The sequence below is a fragment of the Vipera berus genome, assembly GCF_964194415.1.
Source record: "Vipera berus genome assembly, chromosome: 6".
Lineage (NCBI taxonomy): Eukaryota > Metazoa > Chordata > Lepidosauria > Squamata > Viperidae > Vipera > Vipera berus.
Window position 1 is genome coordinate 5,191,113 of NC_138208.1, and position 26,392 is coordinate 5,217,504.

The 26,392-nt window shown below is 43.6% G+C and overlaps 1 protein-coding gene across 1 annotated transcript in view; it reads right to left on the reverse strand.

Moving 5' to 3' along the window:
* LAMB4 (laminin subunit beta 4) overlaps positions 1-26,392 on the reverse strand; it is a gene marked incomplete at both ends in the record, with an annotated part of 71,289 nt that overhangs the window by 19,840 nt on the left and 25,057 nt on the right. The window contains 15 exon segments of the mRNA XM_081331936.1: positions 2,024-2,255; positions 5,530-5,673; positions 6,270-6,447; positions 9,783-9,903; positions 11,405-11,526; positions 12,791-12,976; positions 14,645-14,776; positions 15,653-15,803; positions 16,848-16,927; positions 19,895-20,004; positions 21,832-22,011; positions 22,178-22,366; positions 24,893-25,013; positions 25,690-25,904; positions 26,258-26,321. Of these exon segments, the coding sequence (XP_081188062.1) occupies positions 2,024-2,255; positions 5,530-5,673; positions 6,270-6,447; positions 9,783-9,903; positions 11,405-11,526; positions 12,791-12,976; positions 14,645-14,776; positions 15,653-15,803; positions 16,848-16,927; positions 19,895-20,004; positions 21,832-22,011; positions 22,178-22,366; positions 24,893-25,013; positions 25,690-25,904; positions 26,258-26,321 (2,225 nt within the window).

Here is a 26,392-nt window from a genome sequence, read left to right on the forward strand (position 1 = left end):
TATTTTTCTGTACCGTTTGGTTCCTAGTACCGAGACCGGATCTCTTTGTTGTGGAAAGGGGTATAAAAGGTGGAAGACATCTTTCCTGGTTGTTGCCTTCATCTCTCTACCAGCCACGATGAGAGATGTGGCCACCCCAACTCTATTTTGATCAAAATAAAAGTGGTTTGCTGGCTGAAACTTCGGCTGGGGAGTTTCTTTTGGCTCTTTTAAATCCCTGAGTAACGCTGGAGCAATTGTGAGGCTAAGTGGAAAACCTTACATTCCGTTTCCATCCGTTATTCCTTATCTGGCCTTCAGGTGCTTTGGAAAAGAGGTTGACTTCCCCCCCTCTCTGTGATACCCCCTCCAATATTGGAAGACTGCTATCATGTCTCCTCTGGTCCTTCTCTTCACTAGATTAGCCATGCCCAGTTCCTGTAACCGTTCTTCATATGTTTTAGCCTCCAGGCCCCTAATCATCTTTGTTGCTCTTCTCTGCACTTTTTTTTCCTAGAGTCTCTAGAGTCTTTTTCTAGAGTGGGGTGGGGATCTCAGCATGAGCCACCAAGTTTTCCCAGAAAAGAGGCAGTCCATTGAATAGAAAAGCCCAGATTAAGATGCGTCCCACCAGGCTCAAGGTTGACTCAGCCTTCCATCCTTCCGAGGTAGGTAAAATGAGGACCCAGATTGTTGGGGGCAATTAAGCTGACTTTGTAATAATGCCGCTTGGGGGGGGGCGAAAGCCCTAATAAGCAGGCATATACATAGAATGAAGGCTATTGCTAAGCACATTGATTTGTGCTTTAAATTGTAAGCCGCCCTGAGTCTTCGGAGAAGGGCGGGATATAAATGGGATTAAAATAAAAAAAATAAAAAATAAATGTTACACGAAGGGATCCTTGGTGCTCTCTTAAGCTTTGGTGGCTTTATTGCAGGTGTTTCATTACCTAAACTGGATAACATCGCCAGTGCTACAGCATGTAGCGTAGCACTGATGATGTTACCTAGTTTGTCAATGAAACGTCTGCAAGAAAAGCACCAAGCTTAAGAGAGCAGCAAGGACCCCACCGTTAAACCTTGAGCTACAAATATTCTCTTCTGTTAGTAGGTTGAGCAGTTCTAAACTGGATGAGGAGGCAGGATAGCCCTAGCCTAGAACAGGGGTAGGCAACCTTGGCTCTTTTATGATTTGTGGACTTCAACTCCCAGAATTCCCCAGCCAGCCACGCTGAGGGGAAAGGGAGAGGTTTCCAAGCTGAGCCATGCTGGCTCAGGAATTCTAGGAGTTGAAGTCCACGAGTCATAAAAGGGCCAAGGTTGCCTACCCCTGGCCTAGAATCTCTTCGGATACATCCATCAGATCAGGAGATTATAGCTTTAGCTCGGCCAGATTCTGTCTATTAGCAAATAAAGAATTTGGACTCAATTGGATTTCACTCTGTCATCTTTGGTCTTGGGCCTGAGACAAAAATGGGAAAAGCAATCTGTAGATCAAAAGATCGAGACCTGTGGCATCTTGAAGGTGAGGGAAGTCCAACTCCCAAAATCCCCCAGCCAGAATTCTGGGAGTTGTAGTCCTCCTGTCAACAAGTTTCCAAAGTTGAGAACGCTCTACAAGTAGTACTATTTTTCGGACCCAACTGCGCTGTAGTAGTCAATAGGTTTTGCAGGGAGACAGGGCAGAAAACGTCCTGCAGAAAGCACAGCTCCTCAACACAATCCTTTCAGCAGTTCCAAGAAGGCTCCACACACCCATTTGCACCACTCAGGTGACTTTCAGGACACAGGGAAGCCTACAAGTAGCCTCAACGACTCTCTAAAAGAAGGCAAATGACCAGCTGTCTGCAAGGAGTATAAATCTTTCCATTCCCCACCCTCTAGTCAGAGCTGAAGAAGCTTCTGGGATGAGGAACGAAAGGGTCTTCAAAGAAAAACAAGAAAGCCCTTTTATGTCAGCTCTGCATTCTGTTTATTTTTTTCAAGCCAGTCACTGTCACGTGTGCATAAATTTGGCACTGGCTTAAACATCCATCTACTCTACCTTTCACAGTTAGATCCGGTGGTAAACCTCGTACAGTTCAAACACGCTCCCGTCTGTGGATCGCAAAGTTCCGCCAAGCCGTTGCAAGCACAAGGGCGACAATGAGGAAACCCAAAATATCCAGCTAGGCATTGATTGCATTGCTGGCCGGCTATATCCGATCGACAAGGACACTGCCCGGTTATCTGATCGCACAGGGTGCCGACTGACCCTTGAGGATGACATTCACACGCTTGATTGAAAAAAGAAAAGACAATCGTTTCAGATGGCTTGTTGGTTAGTTTGTGTAGGGTCCTTGGTACTGTCTGAGCTTGGTGGTTTTCTTGCAGACGTTTCATTACCCAACTAGGGAACATCATCAGTGCTAGAAGGGAGTAGGGTTTGTGGATAGGAGGAGGAGGAGGATTGTGGGGTCCTTGGTACTGTCTGAGCTTGGTGGTTTTCTTGCAGACATTTCATTACCCAGCTAGGGAACATCATCACTGCTAGAAGGGAGTAGGGTTTGTGGATAGGAGGAGGAGGAGGATTGTGGGGTCCTTGGTGCTCTCTGAGCTTGGTTGTTCTCTTACAGACGTTTCATGACCCAACTAAGGAACATCATCACTGCTAGAAGGGAGTAGGGTTTGTGGATAGGAGGAGGAGGAGGATTGTGGGGTCCTTGGTACTCTCTGAGCTTGGTGGTTTTCTTGCAGACGTTTCATTACCCAACTAGGGAACATCATCAGTGCTAGAAGGGAGTAGGGTTTGTGGATAGGAGGAGGAGGATTGTGGGGTCCTTGGTACTCTCTGAGCTTGGTGGTTTTCTTGCAGACGTTTCATTACCCAGCTAGGGAACATCATCAGTGCTAGAAGGGAGTAGGGTTTGTGGATAGGAGGAGGAGGAGGATTGTGGGGTCCTTGGTACTCTCTGAGCTTGGTGGTTTTCTTGCAGACGTTTCATTACCCAGCTAGGGAACATCATCACTGCTAGAAGGGAGTAGGGTTTGTGGATAGGAGGAAGAGGAGGATTGTGGGGTCCTTGGTACTCTCTGAGCTTGGTGGTTTTCTTGTAGACATTTCATTACCCAGCTAGGGAACATCATCAGTGCTAGAAGGGAGTAGGGTTTGTGGATAGGAGGAGGAGGAGGATTGTGGGGTCCTTGGTACTCTCTGAGCTTGGTGGTTTTCTTGCAGACGTTTCATTACCCAACTAGGGAACATCATCAGTGCTAGAAGGGAGTAGGGTTTGTGGATAGGAGGAGGAGGAGGATTGTGGGGTCCTTGGTACTCTCTGAGCTTGGTGGTTTTCTTGCAGACGTTTCATTACCCAGCTAGGGAACATCATCAGTGCTAGAAGGGAGTAGGGTTTGTGGATAGGAGGAGGAGGAGGATTGTGGGGTCCTTGGTACTCTCTGAGCTTGGTGGTTTTCTTGCAGACGTTTCATTACCCAGCTAGGGAACATCATCAGTGCTAGAAGGGACTGGGCCTTGCAGAGGGGAGGAGGAGGAAGAGGAGGAGGAGGAGGAGGAAGAGGAGGAGGAGACTGAGGAAATCCCTCAGTATGCAATTATTCCAGCATCTCTACAGTTTCTTGTTCCTTCCTAGTTGTACAAAGACTGAGGGGAACCCAAGGGCTTCTTGAGGGCCTCCCAATACAGTTTAGGTTCATAAGTTTAGGATAAATGAAGTCTATCCAACAAAATGGTACATTGGACTTACTGAGACGGCTGTCGGTAAAGGGGAAAGAGAAGAGAAGGGAAGGAAATCTAAATTCTAGGCAGGTTACACTTAGGTTACAATTATTACAATTACAATAACGGAGTTGGAAGGGACCTTGGAGGTCTTCTAGTCCAGCCCCCTGCTTAAGCAGGAAACTCAAACGGCCGTCCAATGCTCTTCTTAAAAAGTGATGGTGCACCCACAACCTCTGGAGGCAAGGTTAATTGTCCTCACTGTTCAGGAAATTTCTCCTTAGTTCTAGGTTGCTTCTCTCCTTGATTAGTTTCCATCTATAACTTCTTGTCCTGCCTTCAGGTGCTTTGGAAGAATAGGCTGATCCCCTTCTTGTTTGTGGCAGCCCCTTAGAAATTCGAGCAGTGCTATCATGTCCCCCCTCGTCCTTCTTTTCATTAAAATTAAAGGTAAAGGTAAAGGTTCCCCCGCACATGCGTGCTAGTCGTTTCCGACTCTAGGGGCCGGTGCTCATCTCCGTTTCAAAGCCGAAGAGCCAGCGCTTGTCCGAGGACGTCTCCGTGGTCACGTGGCCGGCATGACTAGACGCCAAAGGCGCACGGAACGCTGTTACCTTCCCACCGTAGTGGTCCCTATTTTTCTACTTGCATTTTTACGTGCTTTCGAACTGCTAGGTTGGCAGAAGCTGGGACGAGTAACAGGCGCTCACTCTGCTAAGCGGCACTCGGGATTCGACCCGCCAAACTGCCGACCTTCTGATCGACAAGCTCAGCGTCCCAACCCACTGAGCCACCGCGTCCCTTTCATTAAAATTAGACATACCCAATTCTTGGCAACTGTTCTTCATATGTTCTAGCCTACAGCCCACCCCCCACCCACCCTGGCTTCCAATCATCTTTGTCACTCTTCTCTGCACTCTTTCTTGAGTCTCAACATCTTTTTTATATAATGGCGACCCAAACCGGATGGAATATTCCAAGTGTGATCTTACCAAGGCATTGTAAAGTGGTAGTAACAGCTCTCGTAATCTTGATTCTATCTGTCTGTTAAATGCAGCCTAGCACTGCGTTGGCTTTTTTGGCAGCTGGAGCACACAGTTGGCTCCCATTGAAGTGATTGTCCACTAGGACTCCGAGATCCCTCTCACAGTTACTACTGTTTGAGCAAGACACTACCTGTACAGTGGTGGGATTCAGCCAGTTTGCACCAATTCGGCAGAACCAGTAGCTAATTTTTTGTTGCCCAGGCCCAGAATGGACTTCCGGCAAGTGGTATCCACACAGACAACCGGTTCTTCACCTATTTGAATCCCACCACGGCACCTATATCAGGGGTAGGCAACCTTGGCTCTTTTATGACTCGTGGACTTCAACTCCCAGAGTTCCTGAGCCAGCACGGCTCAGTATGGAAACCTTTCCTTTTCCCCTCAGCATGGCTGGCTCAGGAATTCTGGGAGTTGAAGTCCACAAGTCATAAAGCGGCCTAGGCCTAGGCCAGGGGTAGGCAACCTTGGCTCTTTTATGACTCGTGGACTTCAACTCCCAGAATTCCTGAGCCAGCATGGCTCAGTATGGAAACCTCTCCTTTTCCCCTCAGCATGGCTGGCTCAGGAATTCTGGGAGTTGAAGTCCACGAGTCATAAAAGAGCCAAGGTTGCCTACCCCTGACCTATACTCTACCTGTGCACTTGGTTTTCCTTGCTTAAATGTAGAACTTTTGTTTTTTTCACCACTGAATTTCATTTTGTTAGAGAAGTTTGCCTCTTTGTGTATGTGTATCCAGTAAAAAGATGCCATCATTGTAGGAACATAGGTGGACATAGACCATTACTTACCAAGGCAACCTCGGGGCCCGAAGCTGTGGCTTCCAGCTGCACATTTATCACAACAGCGTCCTACAACATTGGCTTTGCATTGGCACTGGCCTCCAAGTTTTGTGCAGTGAGAATTTAGAGATCCTTGTGGGTGGCACCTGCAGGCTGTCGGGAGGAAGACACTTGATTTATGATGCCAAAGTAGAAAAAAGGGAGAAAAATCAAATTCCAGAAGCACAGGTAGTCCTTAACTTACAACAGCTCATTTAGTGCCCATTCAAAGCTACGACGGCACTGGAAAAAGTGACTTACGACCATTTTTCACACTTACCACCTTTGTAGCATCCCCACGGTCACATGATTTACATTCGGATGCTTGGCAACTGACTCGTCTTTATGACCATTGCTGTCTCCCAAGTTCATGTGACCAACCTTTGGCTGCCTTCTGACCAGCAAAGTCAATGGGGACAGCCAGATTCACTTACTAACTTACCAACTGCAGCGATTCACTTAAGAACGGTGGCAAGATAGGTCGTAAAACAGGGCAAAACTCCCTTAACAAATGTTTCACTCAACAACAGCAAATTTGGGGCTCGGTTGCGGTCGTACGTTGAGGACCTCCTGTGTTGATAAAATACATTATACCTATAAACACAACCGCAGCTTGAAATGAAGCGTCAGTAAACGCGGGGATGTAACATATGTGGATAGTACAAGAGGTGAGATAAAATATTTCAACAGGCAGAAAGAGGAACACTTACGGATGGCACCGTTGTGAATATGGGCAGACAAACTCGCAATAAGTTTCGCGCATGTTTCCGCCAAGATATGCGGTCCAATTTCCGAGGCGCTTTCCACGCAGCGATACTGCTGGTACTCCTCTAAATCATTTTGATCACAAAGGTTTTCCACAGAAGCAATGACAGGGAGGACCCCGATCTGTAGCACAAGTCCCAAAACATCGAAGCGTTCAGCTAGTCCTTGAGATCTGACAGTCCCTTTAACAACCCTTCAAAGTTACGACAGGCATCCCCAAATGACATATGACCCTGTTTCGAAGTTACGGCAGCTGCAGAGCCCCTGCGGCCATTCGCCCTTAGGACTGACCACGGGGATGATCTTGTTTTTAGCAGTTGAAAGAAAGGAACGATGATAAGATGATTGCCCGACAGTTCGTATAAATGCATCGTTATTGCAAATAATCAATAAAGGCTCTTGCTGAAAGTGGCAAATACGGATGAGTCTGGATAATGACTCTTTCATTCTTTTGCACCTGAAAGGAACCCGAAAAAGGGCCTTCTCTGTGGTGGCTCCCTCCCTTTGGAACATCATCCCTGCAGAAATTAGACTGCCCCCCATCCCGCCCCGACTTTGACAGTCTTTCGTAAGGCCCCGAAGAATTGGTTTTGCCAGTGGGCCTGGGGCACAGAGAGGGCGACGGAATCCATAAAATGGCTTATTTAACTGTGTGTTGTCACTGGGGTTGGGGTTTTTAAAAATTATTATTATTTATTTATTTTTATTTATTTTAATTCCATTTATATCCCGCCCTTCTCCGAAGACTCAGGGCGGCTTACAAGCTTAGCAGTAGCCTTCATTCTATGTATATGCCTGCTTATTAGGGCTTTCACACACACCCCAAGCGGCATTATTACAAAGTCAGCTTAATTGCCCCCAACAATCTGGGTCCTCATTTTACCTACCTCGGAAGGATGTAAGGCTGAGTCAACCTTGAGCCTGGTGGGACTCGAACCTGCACTAATTGCAGGCAGCTGGTGTTACTTAAGGAGGCATTAGCCCACTGCTCCACCAAGGCTCTTATGATGATGATATGCTTCCTATTGCCACTATGTATTCAAGATGGACAGTGATTAATATTTATATGTTATTTATATGTAAGGGTGTAGGTATATACATAGATATGTTGTGTATAGCATGTTTAAATCTGTGTATGTACAGTATGTGTAGGCTTTGAGAGCAAGCAACTATCTTTCATTTTTAATGTGTGCCGTTGTGCCCACAGGAAAAAATGACAATAAAGGATATATATATATATATATATATATATATATATATATATATATATATATATATATATATATATATATATATATATATATATATATATATATATATATATATATATATATATATATATATATATATATATATATATATATATATATATATATATATATATATATATACACACACTTCCTTATCTGTCTCTCTGTCAATAAAGGATATATATATATATATATACACTTCCTTATCTGTCTCTCTGTCTCTCTGTCTATCTATCTATCTATCTATCTATCTATCATTATTTTTTCTACACTGTGTTTTTATTGTTTGTAAGCCGCCTAGACTCATTGTGAGCAAGTAGGTAGCTATGTAAATTTTCCAAATAAATAAATAATAAATAAATGTCTTTAACTACTTTTAGGGCAGTGTTTTTCAAACTCGGCAACTCTTAAGACGGGTGGATTTCAACTCCCAGGATTCCCCAGTCGGCATGCCTGGCTGGCATGGAATTCTGGGAGTTTAAATCCACCCACCTTAAAGTAACCTGAAGGTAATAAACTCTGATTTAGGAACTGATGGGTGTCCTTGTGAGTCCTTGTGAGGACCCAGATTGTTGGGGGCAATTAAGCTGACTTTGTAATAATGCCGCTTGGGGTGTGTGTGAAAGCCCCAATAAGCAGGCATATACATAGGATGAAGGCTACTGCTAAGCTTGTAAGCCGCCCTGAGTCTTTGGAGAAGGGCGGGATATAAATGGAATTAAAATAAATAAATAAATAAATAAATAAATAAAATACCTGATTCTAAGTGAATAGCTCTTTTCTGGTCTTAGGTCTCACAGTTTAAGTTGACACGTCTCCAAATTTCTTTTTTCATATTAAAAGCAACATTGGGTGTTGTCTCCTAAGTCGCGCCTAGTGCATGAACGTCTGCAGCGATAGTCAACATTTTCAAAATGGCAGCCGCAACTGGGAAAGCCAAGCCCTGTGTCTTTTTATGTGCAGGGGATGAGTGTGTAATGTGTATTAAAAAGTGGTGGGACTTTAGTTGCCTGGCTAACGTCGAATTTTAGGTCTGGAAGGGACCTCAGAGGTCCTAGAGTCCAACTCCTAGCTCACGGCAGGAGGCTTTATACCATCCCGGTCAAAATGATCACCCAGACTAGGGGTAGGCAACCTTGGCTCTTTTATGACTCGTGGACTTCAACTCCCAGAATTCTTGAGCCAGCAACCTTGGCTCTTTTATGACTCGTGGACTTCAACTCCCAGAATTCCTGAGCCAACAACCTTGGCTCTTTGATGACTCGTGGACTTCAACTCCCAGAATTCCTGAGCCAGCATGGCTCAGCTTGGAAACCTCTCCCTTTTCCCTCAGCGTGGCTGCCTCAGGAATTCTGGGAGTTGAGGTCCACAAGTCATAAAGCGGCCTAGGCCTAGGCCAGGGGTAGGCAACCTTGGCTCTTTTATGACTCGTGGACTTCAACTCCCAGAATTCCTGAGCCAACAACCTTGGCTCTTTTATGACTCGTGGACTTCAACTCCCAGAATTCCTGAGCGTTGAAGTCCACGAGTCATAAAAGAGCCAAGGTTGCCTACCCCTGTCCCAGACTATTCTTGTGCCTGCCATCTTAACATCATTGATTATGACATGAATGCCCCTCTGTATGGATTTTCCCCCAATATTTCTGACCAATCATAGAGTATAACTACTATACCATTGAGACAATAATTAATAGGCTACCATCCATGGTGATTAAGTATGGTAACAAGTTAGCATTAATCAATTAACCTCCCCCACAAAATCCCAAACCCGATGCTCTCTAGAAGTTTGTAAAAAGAATTCTGCTTTGCAAGTTGCAAAAAAAATTGCCCTGTGTTCTGTTAGGAAAGGTAACATTAACATGGAATAATAAATAAAAGTATGAAAAAAAATTACATTGTGGAAGCCTGGGCGATCCGCATAAAAGGAGACATATATAAGACAAAAGAGCAGATAACAAAATTTACAGTTAGCAAAGGGGGAAAAGGCAGGATGTGAACAAGAAGATAAAACAATATCTACTTCACTTTAAAAAATATATTTTAGTGCCCATTTGCAACTGAAATTTTGCGCTCAACTAGTAAGTCAAGGATTACCTGTACTGTCTAATTAATTATTTAATTATTCGGATAAATTGTCAGGTAATATTAATCAATCCATCAGTTAGATCAATCAGAAAACAAAAGTTGTTATGTATCACTGTCACTTACTGAATCAACCAGTATGGAGGATTGAGACTTTGCTTCAGGATCCGAAGTCTTGGTGAAATAGACATCTACAAAATATTCTGTCTTTGGCTGTAAGCATATAGGAGCGGGTAGCAACTGGATTCTGTTGAAGAGAATTAATGCATCGTTGATGGATTTAAAAATGCAGTGATTCTGGTTTTAGCATTAATTATACCAGTGTGAGGTGCGCATGTTCACGTATTGCAAATATTAGCGTCCACTGAGAAAGGGCTGGTGGAATAAAAAGCGACTGAGATGCTATCAAATTATCTTTGGGATGTTGTTATCCAATACATTGTCAATACATGCTGGCTGGGGAATTCTGGGAGTTGAAGTCCACACATCTTAAGAGTTCATAAGGTTGAGAAACACTGTTCTGGAATAATCTGTAATCCAGTGTTTAATGAACATGGAGTACTATATATCTTTGGTACCATATATCATATCTTTTAGACCAGACATGTCAAACACAAGGCCCGGGGGCCAGATCCGGCCCGCGAAATGGTTTCATGTGGCCCGCGAAGCCATCCTGGAAACAGTGAGGGAACGGCCCCCGCTGCCTTGGCCCTGGCCCAGAGACCCTCAGATCTGTCCCACTCCTGCCCAGGCCCCCATAGGCACCCTTGATGGGAACGATGTAGAGCTGGCCACGCCCACCCAGCAGGCCATACACACTCTGGCCACGCCCACCCAGTAGGCCATGCCCACCCTGGCCACACCCACCCGGCCCCCTGAGGGCAACCGCAATGCTGATGCGGCCCTCCATGAAACTGAGTTTGACACCCCTGTTTTAGACTTTCTGTGCATGTATGTTAGTAGGTTGTTTGATTATTAAAGTTATATGCCTCTTAACTCACTATTAAATCACTCATTTGGTTCAAGCAGGGATCTTCAAACTCGACCCTTTTACGACTGGTGGATTTCAACTCCCAGAATTCCTCAGACGGCCATTTTGATGAAACTGCAGGCTTGGATACAGACCAGGGGTCTTCAATCTTGGCCCTTTTATGACTTGTGGACTTCAAGTTGAAGTCCACAAATCCTAAAAGGGCCAAGTTTGTTACCTTCCCACCGCAGTGGTCCCTATTTTTCTACTTGCATTTTTATGCGCTTTCGAACTGCTAGGTTGGCAGAAGCTGGGACGAGTAACAGGCGCTCATTCTGCTACGCAGCACTCGGGATTCGACCCGCCAAACTGCCGACCATCTGATCGACAAGCTCAGTGTCCTAACCCACTGAGCCACCACGTCCCTATAGTCTAATCTAGTCTAGTCTATATCCTCTTCTCTTCTCTTCTCTTCTCTTCTCTTCTCTTCTCTTCTCTTCTCTTCTCTTCTCTTCTCTTCTCTTCTCTTCTCCTCTCCTCTCCTCTCCTCTCCTCTCCTCTCCTCTCCTCTCCTCTCCTGTTCTATTCTATTCTATTCTATTCTATTCTATTCTATTCTATTCTATTCTATTCTATTCTATTCTATTCTATTCTATTCTATTCTATTCTATTCTATTCTATTCTATTCTATCCCCCCACCCCACCCCATCTCCATCAAACCCCATCCTGTCCCGTTCCATCCCATCTCATTTACATTTTTAAAAAAGTGAATACAGACCTCCTTGTGGATGGTAGATCAAGAAACCGTGGTTCTTCCAGAGCAACTTGCTTCGTGCAGTGTTCACTTTCTACATGACCAGAAGACTTAACAGTAATGGTTGCTCTCCAGTCAGCTGCAGTCTGGATGTTTGGGTGAAAAACAACAACAACAACAACAACAAGATTCAAACAAATATTTTTAACTTTTTGAGAGATGTCAACAAGAGCATACTGAGTTATTGGACCAGGAATTGAAACAGCTGTTCAACAGAGGTTGAAAAGATACATCTCATCTTTACAGATCATTGTCCCCCAGGTGAGTTGATGCTACCCCCCAAAAGAAAATCATTTTTTGAGGACAACCAACTCCAACGGCATTAGCATTCAGAGGAGTGAGTGTGTGTGTGTTCAAAAGGCAAGATGGCGATTTTGCATCTGCACCTTATTTTTGACATTGTGGAGCACTGAGCGATAAATAAGACACCTTTAGTAGGTGATACATTTTAATATGGGACTGTGCATTACATACTTCTCTCCCTCTCAGGACTGAGATTTATTTATCTATTTGTATCCCATCTTTATTATTTTTAACAGTATAACAGAGTTAGGACGGACCTTGGAGGTCTTCCAGGCCAACCTCCTGCTCGTGCAGGAAACCCTATACCAGGTGTAGGCAACCTTGGCTCTTTTATGACTCGTGGACTTCAACTCCCAGAATTCCTGAGCCAGCATGGCTCAGCTTGGAAACCTCTTCTTTTCCCCTCAGCATGGCTGGCTCAGGAATTCTGGGAGTTGAAGTCCATGAGTCATAAAGCGGCCTAGGCCTAGGGCAGGGGTAGGCAAACTTGGCTTTTTTATGACTCGTGGACTTCAACTCCCAGAATTCCTGAACCAGCTATGTTGGCTCAGGAATTCTGGGAGTTGGAAGTCCACGAGTCATAAAAGAGCCAAGGTTACCTACCCCTGCCATAAACCCTAAACCAGGGGTCCCCAAACCCTGGCCTGTGGACCGGGAGTTGAAGTCCACAAGTCATAAAAGGACCAACTTTGAAGACCCCTGCTATACTATCTCTATACTGCTCAAATTCTCATTCCATTGAGAGGAATGTTGATGCTCTAATCAATGGTGACACAAAATCACACTATTTATATGCATCGCCTATGAAGGCCTTTTGTTTCAACAGGGATCATTTTTGGATTGTATTCTATGAGAAAATCTTTGAATCCATAATACTAATGATTGAAAATGGCATAAAGATGACAATCAAGGTAAATTTGGCAGGTTTTAATTTTAGTCTTTTAAAAATGTTTTATTAAGTCCAAGTACTTTGCCTATTTCAGAGCCCTTGTTTTTTGATCTGGGTCTCTATTAAAATACTGAAATAATTAGGTATGTAATAATTACCTCTGGCTGATAGCGAACGATGATATTAAAATGCATCAGAAATGGAATGTTGTTGATCAAAAACCGTAACCCTGCTTTGTTTCGCACACGTACAAAACCCAGTCCTGACCACGTCACAGGTTTTCCAGGCACAACCTCTTTAATCACAATATTCAGAGCAGGGGTTCTGTCGAATGGAAGTGAATTCTGAAAGATGATTTTAGAATAACAACTTTATTCTAGTAGCAAAGGGCATCCAGTCTTGCATCAAGGAAACACACTGGCAGAATCAGCACAAAGCTTTTTAGTCTCTGCTCTACGTCCTTCAGAGATCTCTTTGGAATGAAAAGTCTGTATTTTTCTGCTTCACATACCCATTTTAAAAAACCCGGAATGGATTAAGATCCCAGCCACCTCAATTTTAGCGGGAGTAAAACAAAATAAATGAGGATAATCTCCGTTTATGCTTAAACTCAGTTTTTGGCTTAATGTCATGGTTCCGACAGATGAAACTCTTTAAAGAACTTCGAGGCATTGTTTACCTTAAAGAATCTTTATTTAAGCAGCACGGAATCGGCACTAACATAGTTGAAGCCAAAAACTAACTGAGTTCCCCTCCCCTGAGCACATAGTATCAAAGCACAATTCCCTCCCCCAATTAACAGACATAAATCACATTCTCCAATTAGTTTGAAACACAGACTTCCCCTCCAGTTCTCCAGCCCAATTCTTATCATCTCTTATTTCAATAACCTTGGTTCTCACATGAGGTTCAGTATTGTTATGTCTAGCTAAATGCTCATGCACATTCCTCCCCTCCAGCATCATCTAACTCTTAACTCTAAGAGTAAAGCATAAGAAGAAAATGGTTGCATCTCCATCTGTTGTCAAAGCAAAAGCATCCGATGTTAGCAGCATTGACAATGATAAGCAAGGTAGATGGAGAAGAGCAGATACAGTTGGCGGTGGAGTTAAATGAGTCATCCACCTAGAGTCATTATGTTGCCACAAAAAGTTTAAGTTCAACGCCACCCAGAGTCACCTTATAAGGGAGATGGGCAGTATAGAAGTCAAATAAACAAACAAACAAATAAATAAACAAGCTAAGAAGATCGATATATACATATTGTACTTGCCATGTGTCCATATTTTAGACTACCCATAAGAGTTTGTTCTTAGACTGATAACTCAGATAATTATACAATTAACTGTCAATCATAAGAGACCAGGTCCACATGTGAAGGTCCAATTAAACTGATTTATTGCTACTCATGCCTATGTACAGAAACCTGCTCAATTAATGGTTGGCACTTGCTTGGAGTTAGATATGGGTCAATGGCATTCAAGGAGGGTTGAACTTAGTCTGCTTGTGGCTACATAGGGATTCTAGGCTGATACCTCTTTTAACTCCGCCCCCAGGTTCTGCCCCCGCCCCGTCTCCTGAAAAATCTAACTGCAAGATGGTTAATGGTGAAGCTACTTGCCACTTGGCTGACTCACAACAAGGCAGTTAGAAAATATGAAGAAGAACGTCTGCTAATATATTTGAGTATAAATTGCTTTTTGGGTGGGAAATAGTTCAGTTGCCAGAATTTCTGTAACTCTGTCCCATTCACCTCTTTAAACTTGCTAATACCATGGTGAGAATTGTGCTCGGGGAGGAAAAAAATTGATTTTGTTTTGACAAATGCCAGAACAAAACATCACACCGACACTGAAATACATTGTAAGGGAACAGATTCCTATTTGTATATAACTTCTAGTCAATTTATGTCCATTGAGAATTTGACAGACTAAACCTTGCTCCCTTGAAAGAAAAAAAAGATGAATTCTATGAATCGGATTATTTAATATTTAAGAAAATATCAGATTTACTTGTCCAGCTATCGGCTTTCTGAGGCCCCTTTTCTTAATCTTCTTTAAGACAATGTTTCCATTTTCAATTGTGAAATCGTAGCCTCGTTGCTGAAAATAGACATCACAGCGTGGCATGGCTGTTGGCTGAACCTTTATAAATATATTAAAATGATAATAGTATCAGAATCTGAGAGTTAGTGTTAGAAATGCATTCCATGAATAATGAGGCAAACATGGAAAGGGCAGAATTGGAACTGTATCTCGTTTTCCCTGTAGAAATGGAACTTCCTGTTGTTTGGAACAACGAAATTTAAATGGAATAAAGTTAAACCTCCGTTTTCAGAAGTTATTATGCTAATGAAAGGAAACAAAAATCACAAAGAGAAAGAGAAGGAAGGTAAACTTCTTTTAAGTTGCCCCAATTGGGAAAAGCTACTCTAAATGTGACATCCACAAATACATATATTTCCTTTTTATGGCCCTTTAATCGAGGTAGAGTCAGGGCGATATTGGATGGAGCTGAGCATTGATTGGCTGGATGCCCTTCCTGATGCCTATGTGGAGTTCACAGCAAATATTTTCTCTTTGTGCCCTATCACTGTTGGCACAGTGGTTAGAATGCAGTACTGCAGGCTACTTCTGCTGACTGCCAGCTGCCAGCAGTTCAGCAGTTTGAGTCTCACCCGCTCAAGGTTGACTCGGCCTTCCATCCTTGCGAGGTCGGTAAAATGAGGACCCAGATTGTGGCGGGGGCCATACGCTGACTCTGTAAACCGCTTAGAGAGGGCTGTGAAGCGGTATATAAGTCTAAGTGCTATTGCTAAGTGCTATCTGCCTAGGACTGAACTCTCAATCTTCTGAGTGGGAGGCACTCCTGCCAGCCACAAATAAATAAAATGCACTAGTTTCTTTTTCCTATAATTTCTACATTTTTTATTTTGTCTTCTGCCTCCTGCTGGTCCAAAATGGACTATCCTACACCTTAATCTCTACTATGTATAACCCAGTGCGTATTAATTAAAATACCAAGGGCAGAGGTCCAAGGAGTGGCGTTGAATCTTCAGCTTCATATATATAATAATCCAAAGGTAAGAAAAAATAGCCTACAGCCGGTTCACTACAATGACGGCCTACTATATTAGGTTGGCAGTCACACTGTCCATCGGTGGGTGCGCACCTAGGGAGAAACGACAGAGGAAAATAAAGTGTGAAAAGAAGCTCAAGAAGATTAAGCTATGACTCTGAAATAGTTTTCTGACCAATTAATAGCGGCCAATATTCCAAATCATCTTAAAGGGGGCTTATAGATCATATGAGACTAAAATCATACACATTATGGGCCTTTCCTCAAGATACTGGCATCTAATTCTATTCTGTGCTTGAGACCTCCCTTAAGTTACCTTTAGCTGTTCTGCTATTAAAAATTGTGTTTCTCTTCTTATCAGACATGGAGAATCAGGGTCACACAGTTCCAATTAAGCTGATTTATTGTTCATACTTATACATAAGAATCTAGCCAACTAGTCGTCAGTTGGCACCAGATAAGAGTTATTCAAAATGGGTTGGACAGATCATTTGTGCAGTGGTGGGATTCAGCTGGTTTGCACCAGTTTGGTAGAACTGGTAGCTAAATTTTGCTGAGTTCAGAGAACCGGCTGCTTCCGGAAGTCCATTCTAGGCCTTGGAGGCCTACAGGAGGCCTCCCAGGCCTAGAGCAGCCCACCAGAAGTGTGTGGATACCACTTCCGGAAGTCTGTTCTAGGCCTGGAGGAGGCCTCCCAAGTCTAGAAAGGCCCGCCAGAAGTACTTGGATGCCACTTCCGGAAGTCCGTTTTAGGCCTCGGAGACCTGGAGGAGGCCACCCAGGCCTAGAACAGCTGACCAGAAGTGCATGATGCCACTTCCGGAAGTCTGTTCTAGGCCTCGGAGACCTAGAGGAGGCCTCCCAGGACTAGAATGGCCTGCCGGAAGTGCATGAATGCCACTTCCGGAAGTCTGTTCTAGGCCTCGGAGGCCCAGGCCTGCACCCAATAAGATAACCAGTTGTTCAGGTATTTGAATCCCACCACTGCATTTGTGGGAACATAAGGACTCTAGGCTGATTCCTTTCTTGACTCCAACCCCAGGATCTGCCATTCCTTCTCCCACACGCAGTACTTTCAATATGAATACTGCTGTGGATTCAATCCAATATTGTGAAAGAGCTAAAATAGAAACTTACGAATTGTTGTAGGCACCACCAATGTCACAGTCACATGGTGAGCATCCATATGCATGACTTCCAAGACCCCAATAGCCTTCCTACAATAGGAAAGAAATGGGGAGGGATTACCCCAGTGTGTGAGTTCAATTAAAAATGTACAGGTAATCCTCGACTTACGACCACAATTGAGCCCAGAATTTATGCTGCTAAGCAAGACACATCAATTGAGCTCTGCCTCATTTTAAGACCTTTCTTGCCGCAGATATTAAGTGAATCCCTACAGTTGTTAAGTTCATAACACGGTTGTTAAGTGAATATGGCTTCCCCATGGACTTTTCTTGTCAGAAGGTTGCAAAAGGGGATCACATGACCCCAGGACATTGTGACCATCATAAATATGAGTCAGTTGCCAAGCATCTGAATTTTTTTTATTTAAAAAGTTTTACAGTACATTTTAACTTTATCGATCCCCCCTCCCCCACCCCTATCTAACCCTCCCTATCCCTTTCCCCCATTCCCCCCTCCCCCCCCGACTTCCCAGAGCTAAATACAGGGTATAAAAACAAAAAACAAACATAAGCATCCATATGCTATCTACAATAAACTATTAATTCTATCACCCTCTAGCTCATATAAAATGATTACAAACAATATTAATATTACGGATAAGAAAAAAAAAAGAAGAAAAACAGAAGAAGGAGCTTTACTCAAATACAAAATAAAATTTCTTAGTCCCATATTATCATATTAATGTTTAAAAGAAAAAAACTTTCATCTACTATTTACCTCTAATTTCTAAACAAATTCTCAATTACGCGCCAAAAGCGCCTATCTCTATTAACCTTATTAATCTCCCACCAAACTGAACTACGATCAAAAATAGTTTTTGCATATATCACACCAAATGTCTCACAATTCCAGATCATTCCCCCTTCTCTTTCTTTCTCTTAAAATTTTTTATAATCCAATTAAGTACCCTTTATGTATAGTAAGTTAAAAAAAAAGTCAACTTATTGTTAATTAGGAGCTTGCATACCCAATCTTAAATTCAGTACATACTTTTAATCCATAACCCTAATATACGTTTCTTGCAACCAAAAACATCAGTCTTAAATTGTTTTAAATATTGAAACACTTTCTTTCTCCTCTATGATGAATTTAATCCACTGAGATTCTAAATTAGAGATTTAGTCACCAATCTTGACGCCCCAAAGCTTTTGGAGCATGTCTGAAATGGCCCCTGTGACTTCTTTAGACCGCGCCCCTTCCACAGCTTCACTGTAAGTACGCTTTGTAGATTCCATAACTTTCTGCTGGTCCTCTTGCTCTCGTCTCGCTCGTCTTAAGGCGGCACTCGACATCCTCTGCTCTCCAACAGCAGCCGATGAAACTGTAACTTGATCCCCTCCAACACCATTCTCCTCTGTCTGTCCATCTGCAACATCTTGAGGCTTTCCCTCACCATATCCTTTTGCAGCTTCCAGAAGTGATAGGGGGGTTGCTTTTAACATGTTACTATAAAAATCACGTGCCTGGGCCACAGTAACCAGACAATGTCTTTTACCTTCATGCATCACCACCAATCCAACTGGAATCTCCCATCTGAACTTGATATCACATTTCTTAAGTTCCTGTGTAAGAAATGCAAAATCTTTCCTTCTCCTTAAAATCTTTGAAGGAATCTCTTTTAAGACCAAAACTTCTTGCTCGGCAACTACCAATTTAGTATCATAAGCAGCTTGAATAACTTCATCTCTAATTACTCTCTTTGTAAAATAGACCACCACATCTCTGGGTAACTTCCTCTGTCTTGCAATCCATGAATTTACACGAAAAATTTTATCCATGCTTCCCTCAATTTCAGATACTGGCTGGCCCAATACCACTTCCAAAGCCTCAGAGATCAGCTGCTTTAAATCTTTAGGATTCTCTTTTAAGCCCCTTATTCTGATAGCATACTGCATCTGATAATACTGAGCAAGGCTCAATTCTCCGTCCATTTTATCCCTTATATTTTCATTCTCTAATACCTTTACTTCTAATATAGAGTTCCTTTGACTGAGATCCTTCACTTTTTCCTCCAGCTGTTGCACACATTCAGCTACACTTTCAATTATAGACAGCATGTCTACCCTCATTGCTTTAAACTTCTCTTCCATCTTCTTCTCCAATTTCTCCTCCAGCTTTTTCAACTTTTCATCCATCATATCAGACATTAGTTGTGAACGCTTTTCAAAAGCATCTTGTAAATCCTTAAGCGTCAATGCCGAAGGAGGTGCAGAAGAATGCAAAGCTTGCAACGAGGTCTGCTGCACCGGGGAAGACCCCGCACTCCGAAGAGCTTTAGAAGTTTTGGCCGCCATCTTTCCCCACTTTCACTTATTGCGCACTTTCACTTTAAAGCTATAAAATCCATTGAACTAGAGAGTAAAAATAAAAGTCCACTTCACCATGACCTCCTGTACCGCTCTGCCTGCATCTTGATACACAAGAGTATTTCCTTCTGGCAGGGGTGGTTGCTAACGCCTGGCTCTGCTCCAAAAATCACGGAGCAGAGACGCTGCGCAGCTCGGAGCAACCCAGGCTTCGGGGGAGCTCGATCCTTCAGCCGCCCAAACTCTCAGCTCAGGCGGCCCCGGAGAGCTCAACCCCTACCTGGGGCCTCACCCCCTCCTCTTCTCCCGAGGAGGGGGCTTCAAATCCATCTAAACAGCTGATCGGCGCTGTTTACGATGGACAAACACAGCTGCGGAGTGGACAGCCCGGAGACGGCTGTCTTCGGCGCCGCGTCACCACCGGAAGTCTCGCCAAGCATCTGAATTTTGATCACATGACATGGGCATGCTGCAACGGTTGTGTGCAAAATGGTCATAAGTCACTTTTTTCAGTGCCGTTGTAACTTCAAATGGTCACTAAACAAACTGTTGTAAGTTGAGGACTACTTGTATACTACTACTTGTGCATTACTACTGATATTTGGATTAAAAGACAGGGAAAACAAGGGGAACGACACCAAGGAAAGTCCTAAGCAAGTAACTCTGCTTGAAAAACTTCCCAGTACATACGAGACAGTGTTCGCAACGTTGTCCAGTGACAAATTCCTGGCATACACACTCTCCAGATTCTGGGTTGCAAACAGAGAAAGGCAAACTGCCCAATGAGTCACACCTGCAGGCTGAAAAGACAGAATTCCAGATCACCATCTGGGTGAGAAGCAGAAACGTCTGACAGCTTAGTCCGAACAATGTAGCAACAGCACTTAGACTTATATACCGCGTCACAGTACTTTACAGCCCTCTCTAATCTGTTTACAAGTGTCAGCATAATTGCCCCCAATAATCCTGGTCCTCAATTTACCTTAGAAGGATAGAAGCCTGAGTCAACCTTGAGTTGGTCAGGATCGAGCTCCTGGCAGAGAGCAGAATTAGCCTGCAAAGCTGCATTCTAACCACTGCGCCACCACCAGGGCTCTTGTAACAAGTACAGTGAGCTTACAGCATCCCATATGTGCCTGTGTGCAACTTCATAGTCCACTACCAAAGGGGCAGAGCTTGAGTTGCAATAATGCAATGCTTGTGTCCTTATTTGCTTTGGCCAAAGATGCTTTTTTCAAGAGGCAACTGGACTTTCCTTGTTTTTCCTTGAGGATGTTTCGCTTCTCAGCCAAGAAGCTTCTTCAATCCTGACTGAATGGTGGGGAATGGAAGGATTTATGCTCCTTGCAGTCATCTGGTCATTAGTACTCTTTCTGAGACTCTCCTTTCATTCCCCACCAAGGGCTGTGAGGCACAAGGGAACCGTTTCAAAACAATTTTGTAACCCATGGGATAAGTGTTTAAGCTGAAAACATGAAGGTTTGCTTTCCCCCTTCAAATGTTTGTTCCCCTTCATTTCAGGACAGCATGTAACAGAAGCTAACATACAGCAGTGGCCAAAATTGTGGAAACATTTTAGGAAAAGTGTACAGTTAGAAATGCCACCTTTGGTTCAATTTCCACCCATTTTTTTCCTTCTAATTTCTTTATAACTGTAGTCTTGTTTACTTAGTAATACTATTTGACATCGCTTTCTGGGCCACCAGACAACTCTTGGCACCATTACTTTAATTTTATTACATTTTACAAGCTCACTAAATGAAAGAACACAAAAAACCACAACCAACGTGACAGCCATCACATAACACGCTGACAAATGTCTTCCTCTTGGCTTCAATGCATGACATCGATAACTGAATCATTACTGTGATCCGATTGGCTCATTGCCAAAACAAGACACCCGATTGGCTCTCTAAACACTCATACTCATTGGCTACAATCAGATGAAGGAAAGCTACCTGTTATCAATCTAAGCCAGGGGTAGACAACCTTGGCTCTTTTATGACTCGTGGACTTCAACTCCCAGAATTCCTGAGCCAGCATAGGAGAACTTTGGCCCCTTCATGGCTTGTGTACTTCAACTCCCAGAATTCCTGAGCCAGCCTGGCTCAGCTTGGAAACCTCTCCCTTTCCCCTCAGCATGGCTGGCTCAGGAATTCTGGGAGTTGAAGTCCATGAGTCATAAAAGAGCCAAGGTTGCCTACCCCTGATCTAAGCAAGTTGTGCTTCCTTTTTCTGGTTATTTGGCTATCACAGATTACAGTACAGATAATTGAACAAACTTTGTCGCATTACGTTCTTCATTAAATTATCTATTCATTGAGATATAATTTTATGGTACTACTCCAAAAAATAAAAGTGGTGTTATTAAACCTCAAACCTCAAAAATACACTTTCCCCAAAAGATTTCCACAATTTTGGCCACTATTGTAAACATTTGTTCATACTTCAAACAGTGTAAAAATTGTCTTCGTATTCTTCTCCCTGCAGCGAAGAACCAGTGAAATCACAGAATTTCAAGGCAGGCAACTGAGTATTTTGAAATGCAACTCACGCCTGCGTTTTTCACACTGTGACTTAAAATCTTCAAGCCCTGGACCACAAGAAAAGGAAAGAAAAACTCGTACGTTGACAGCCCAGCGGATCGCTTCCGTTTATTCCATAGTGGTGCGGCTTGCACTTGTCACAATGGACTCCTTCGACATTGGACTTGCAAAGACACTGGCCGGCAATGGTTCCAAGGACGGGATGTGAATGACTCTGGCACAGCCCATTTTGCAGAGTGCCTTCTGGATCGCAGTCACAAGCTAGGGACAGACAAGACAAATACCAGTATACGAGGGAGCAGCGTGACGCTTTGGTAAAAACACCATCCCGATTAATACGGGTCAAATCAAACAAGTTCACAGCCAGCCGTACGAAGTTGTCTGAACCCAACCCACTGGATCATCTCACAAAGAGCTTCACACTTACCGATGCACACATGAGGATCTCTCATGGTCTTCTGAGGATCTTGGTAGAAGAAAGGCTTGCATCGCTCGCAGTGCTGCCCCGTTGTGTTATGCTGACAGTCTTCACAAACTCCGCCTGTAGTACGATTGTTAGCGAGGTACACGGCCATATCAAAGTGGCAAGTTTCCGAATGGTTGTTGCATTCACATTCTGAAACAGAAAGCAAGTGTAATCGGGCCTTCCCACACCAGTAGGAACCAGATGTATCCAAGCACCAAAATAGAGTATGAACATAGTGAAAGGGGTTATTTCCTGTAAGGGATCCTGGTGTCATGGTTCCGACAAATGCAGTACTTCAAAGAACTTCAAGGCATTGTTTACCTTAAAGAATCTTGTATTATACTCGCATAGCTTCCGCACGTATGTATTTGGAGCCAAGATCTGAGTTCTCCTCCCCTGAACACTTCTTATTAAACACAATTCCCTCCCTTCATTTAACGTCATAAATCACATTCTCCAATTAGTTTAAAATGCAAACTTCCCCTCCTGTTTAGCAACCTGCCAAATTCTGATCTTCTCTTATTACAAACAGTCTTGAGATACGTTCTCCCTACTCCCCCCCAGCGCCCACTAATTCTAGCTCTAAAAATAGTATACGAGTTAAAGGAAGGCTACATCTCCCTATGTTGTCAAGCAAGAACATCCAGTGTTAGCAGCATTGACACCTGGGTAGCTGGTAGCACATAGAAGCATAAAGGTAAAGTTAAAGGTTTTCCCCTGTCAAGTCATGTCCGACTCTAGGGGACAGTACTCATCTTCATTTCTTGGATGAGGGAGCCAGCGTTGTCCAAACACATTTCCGTGGTCATGTGGCCAGCATGGCTATACCCTGAGGCACATTGAACATACTGTTATTTTTCCCATTGAAGTGGTACCTATTAATCTATTCGCACTTGCGTGGCGCTCAGATCTCAAAGCCAGGATGTCAGCTTTCCAGCTGACAAGCTCACCACCTTTAACCACTGAGCCATCGTGCCCCCCCCCAGAAGCATAACTATAAAAGCATTAACACGTACAATGAAATGAAGATGAAAAACCAAGATGGCCCTAGGGTGGGTTTTTCTCCCTCACTCAACCATCTCCAGTGTAGTGCGTCTGCATTGGGGCCCCCAAGCTACTTGGCAGAGCCAGGTTTTAAAGCTCTTCCAGCAGATCAGAAAGATGGAGGCGGATCTCACTTCCAGTGGCAAGATGTTCCAAAGGACAGGGGCCCCAGCAGAGATTTTGCTGCCCATTAAAACGCTACGTTTATTTTGTTTCCTTTCATTGTTTTTTATTTAGTTTACCTTTTATTGCCTCTAAAGCAGGGGTGTCAAACTGCCGGCCCGCAGGCTGGATGTGTTGTGGCAAAACCACGCCCACACCATTTATTTATTTATTTTTATTTTTATTCCATTTATATCCCGCCCTTCTCTGAAGACTCAGGGCAGCTTACAAGCTTAGCAGTAGCCTTCATTCTATGTATATGCCTGCTTTTCCATTGCCGGCAATGGAAAAAAAAAGTTGCGATATTTCGTGACGTGTCACGTGACATCACAAGTTTGACACCCCTGCTCTAAAGCATTCCCTGGCATAGCACCAGCCTATCTGCAGGAACGTCAGTCTCCCACCAGATCTGTGGTCCCTTTCATAAAGCAATGCCGCCTTGTCGAACCCAGGAATTGTGCCTTTTCTGGGGCAGGGCCAACCTGTGGAACAGCATCTTCTCCAAAATCCAGAGAAACCCAACCCTGCAAGACTTTGACTTGGGGGAAGGATCTGAGATTCATCTGTCAGAACTAGGACACTTTGGCTTGGAAGACTCCAAAGGTTTGAGCCAGGAGATTAGGCTAGCCACATTGCTGATGTGGTTTTGTGATCAGGATTAACTTTTTGAAAGTTGTGTTCCTTTGGTTATAGGTTGAAGCTTTTGCTTTCATGTGTTTACACCCCCCAGGGTCAAGGCTGTGATACCGGCACCAGTGTAAATAATTAAAATGAAAGACAGGTAGTCCTCGGTTAACGATTGTCATGGGGACCTGAACCTCCTCCGTTGCTAAGCCATGTGGCCATAAACCATAATGACACGACTGCATCGAGTTACTACAGCAGCCCTGGTTGCAGTTGTTGGGCACGAGGTCCTTTGGTCACTGTTTACTACTTCCTTCTGTCTTCTCCATGGATTTTGCTTGTTGGAAGCCAGCTGTGGAGATTGCGAATGCAATCACAAGACTGTGAGATGCTGCAACATCCTAATCGCAGGCCAGTTGCTAAGCACCCGAATCACAATTGCATGACCAGGGCACACTGGGATGGCTGCAACTTCGAGGACAGGCCTGAAGTCTCCGCGTTCAGCACAGTCATCACGTCAAACAGTCAACCCACGAATGATCATCAACTGAGGACTGCCTGTAGAATAAAATTTCAGCCTGCCTGTAGACCAGGCTGTGTACCCACAAGAGAGCTAAGTCTAGCCCACCTTGAATTCCTTTCTATTCTTATCTCCCACTCATTTCCCTTGACTGTTAGTTGGTCAGATTCTTGTAGAGACCTTAAGCTTGCAATAAATCTTTATACTCATTTGAAGTGCCTGATTTCTCCGGAGCTTGACACTGCCATGCCATTAGATATTCAGCAGGACCACAGGCGATTATTATCCAAAAAATCTGGTAAAAACTAAGCCAATCACTGGAATACTTTGGCAAGCATTTTCCCGGGATCCTTCAGCCGGCCTCCAAGGGACATCGTTGTAGAAATCTTTGCATCGTTCACAGGATGGACCGTCTGTGTTGTGCTCACAGAGACAGTTTCCCTGCACCTGGAACACATCAGTGAAGATTGTGGAAGTGCATGTCGGCATCCGTGCTTTGCGTTCCTCTAATGTGGCCTGCTAGAAATGAACTTTGGGCAAGGGCCACGGGATTAAACTGCATATCCACAATAAAATGTGCATACGTCATTGTCTAGCATTATGAAACTCTGCTCTTTTTAGAGGCATCGTCTTAGAGCACCCAACTTGTAGAACGTTTGGACACAAAAATGACAGAGTTTAAATGGATTATGATAGCCTGATTGGTACTCAGATATCCTAGCTGTCCTAGCTGTCCTTAGGAACATTTGTCAGGTGCAAAGAATCAGGATCACGCATTATTTTATTATTTTATTTTATTTTATTTTCATTCCATTTATATCCCGCCCTTCTCCGAAGACTCAGGGCGGCTTAATTCCAGTTAAGCTAATTTATTGCTCATGCCTACATACCAGAATCTAGTCAGTGAATGGTCAGCACTGAATTGATGCTAGATCAGAGTTAACAGACTTCAAGAGGGATTGGGCTCGGATCATTTGTGGCAACGTAACGATTCTAGGCTAAACCCTCTCTTGACTCCACCCTCAGACTCTGCTGCTTCTTCTCATACAATATTTCTGCAATGTTTTCAAGACAACTTTGTGCTCAAATGAAGTCTCCTGGAGAGAGAGCTTTTTCAACTCACCATCCCAGGCTGGTGGAAGACGTCCCCTCGCAGATTTTCCCCAGCGCCACAGTATCTGGCATGACCATTGCACATGCAGCTCCCACGAACAACCATTTCATACAGCGCGTAGTAGTATTTTTCCGGAAGATTGCCTTTCTTTTCTCCCAGTAAAGTGTCTCCCAACACGTGAAGCTGTGTAAAGTTGATTCTCAGATTTGTAAAAGCAACCAGCTCTGCGGTGGAAAACGTGGGGAAATGGCAAATTAAGTCACTTTTTTTAGTGCCCTTGTAACTTTGAACGGTCACTAAACAAAGTTTGTAAATCAAGGACTAGCTGTAGTTCCTATAACAGTTGAAGAAGAGAAGAGATGAAGGTGTACAAATTAATTTGAAATTAATTCACATTTGCAACGCTCTCCAAATCACTGTTCAGCCATTCCATCCAATAACGTTTTGACCTGGTGTTGCAGGTACAATTTCTAACTCTTTATTAACAGTTGTGTTTTGCCAAGCAGCCACAAAATGTTGTTTCGAAGTAAATTAAAATTGGCAAAGGACTGTTTGTTAAAATCCCAACGGTTCCTACCTTGGATGTATGGATCATACACATTTTCTATTTCAAAACCGGGATCCAGAACTTTGAAAATAACCTGCCAACATCCAAAATAATATTTATAAGGTTAAGCGCACGGAGGCAAAAGAACTGATCTGAAATACATTA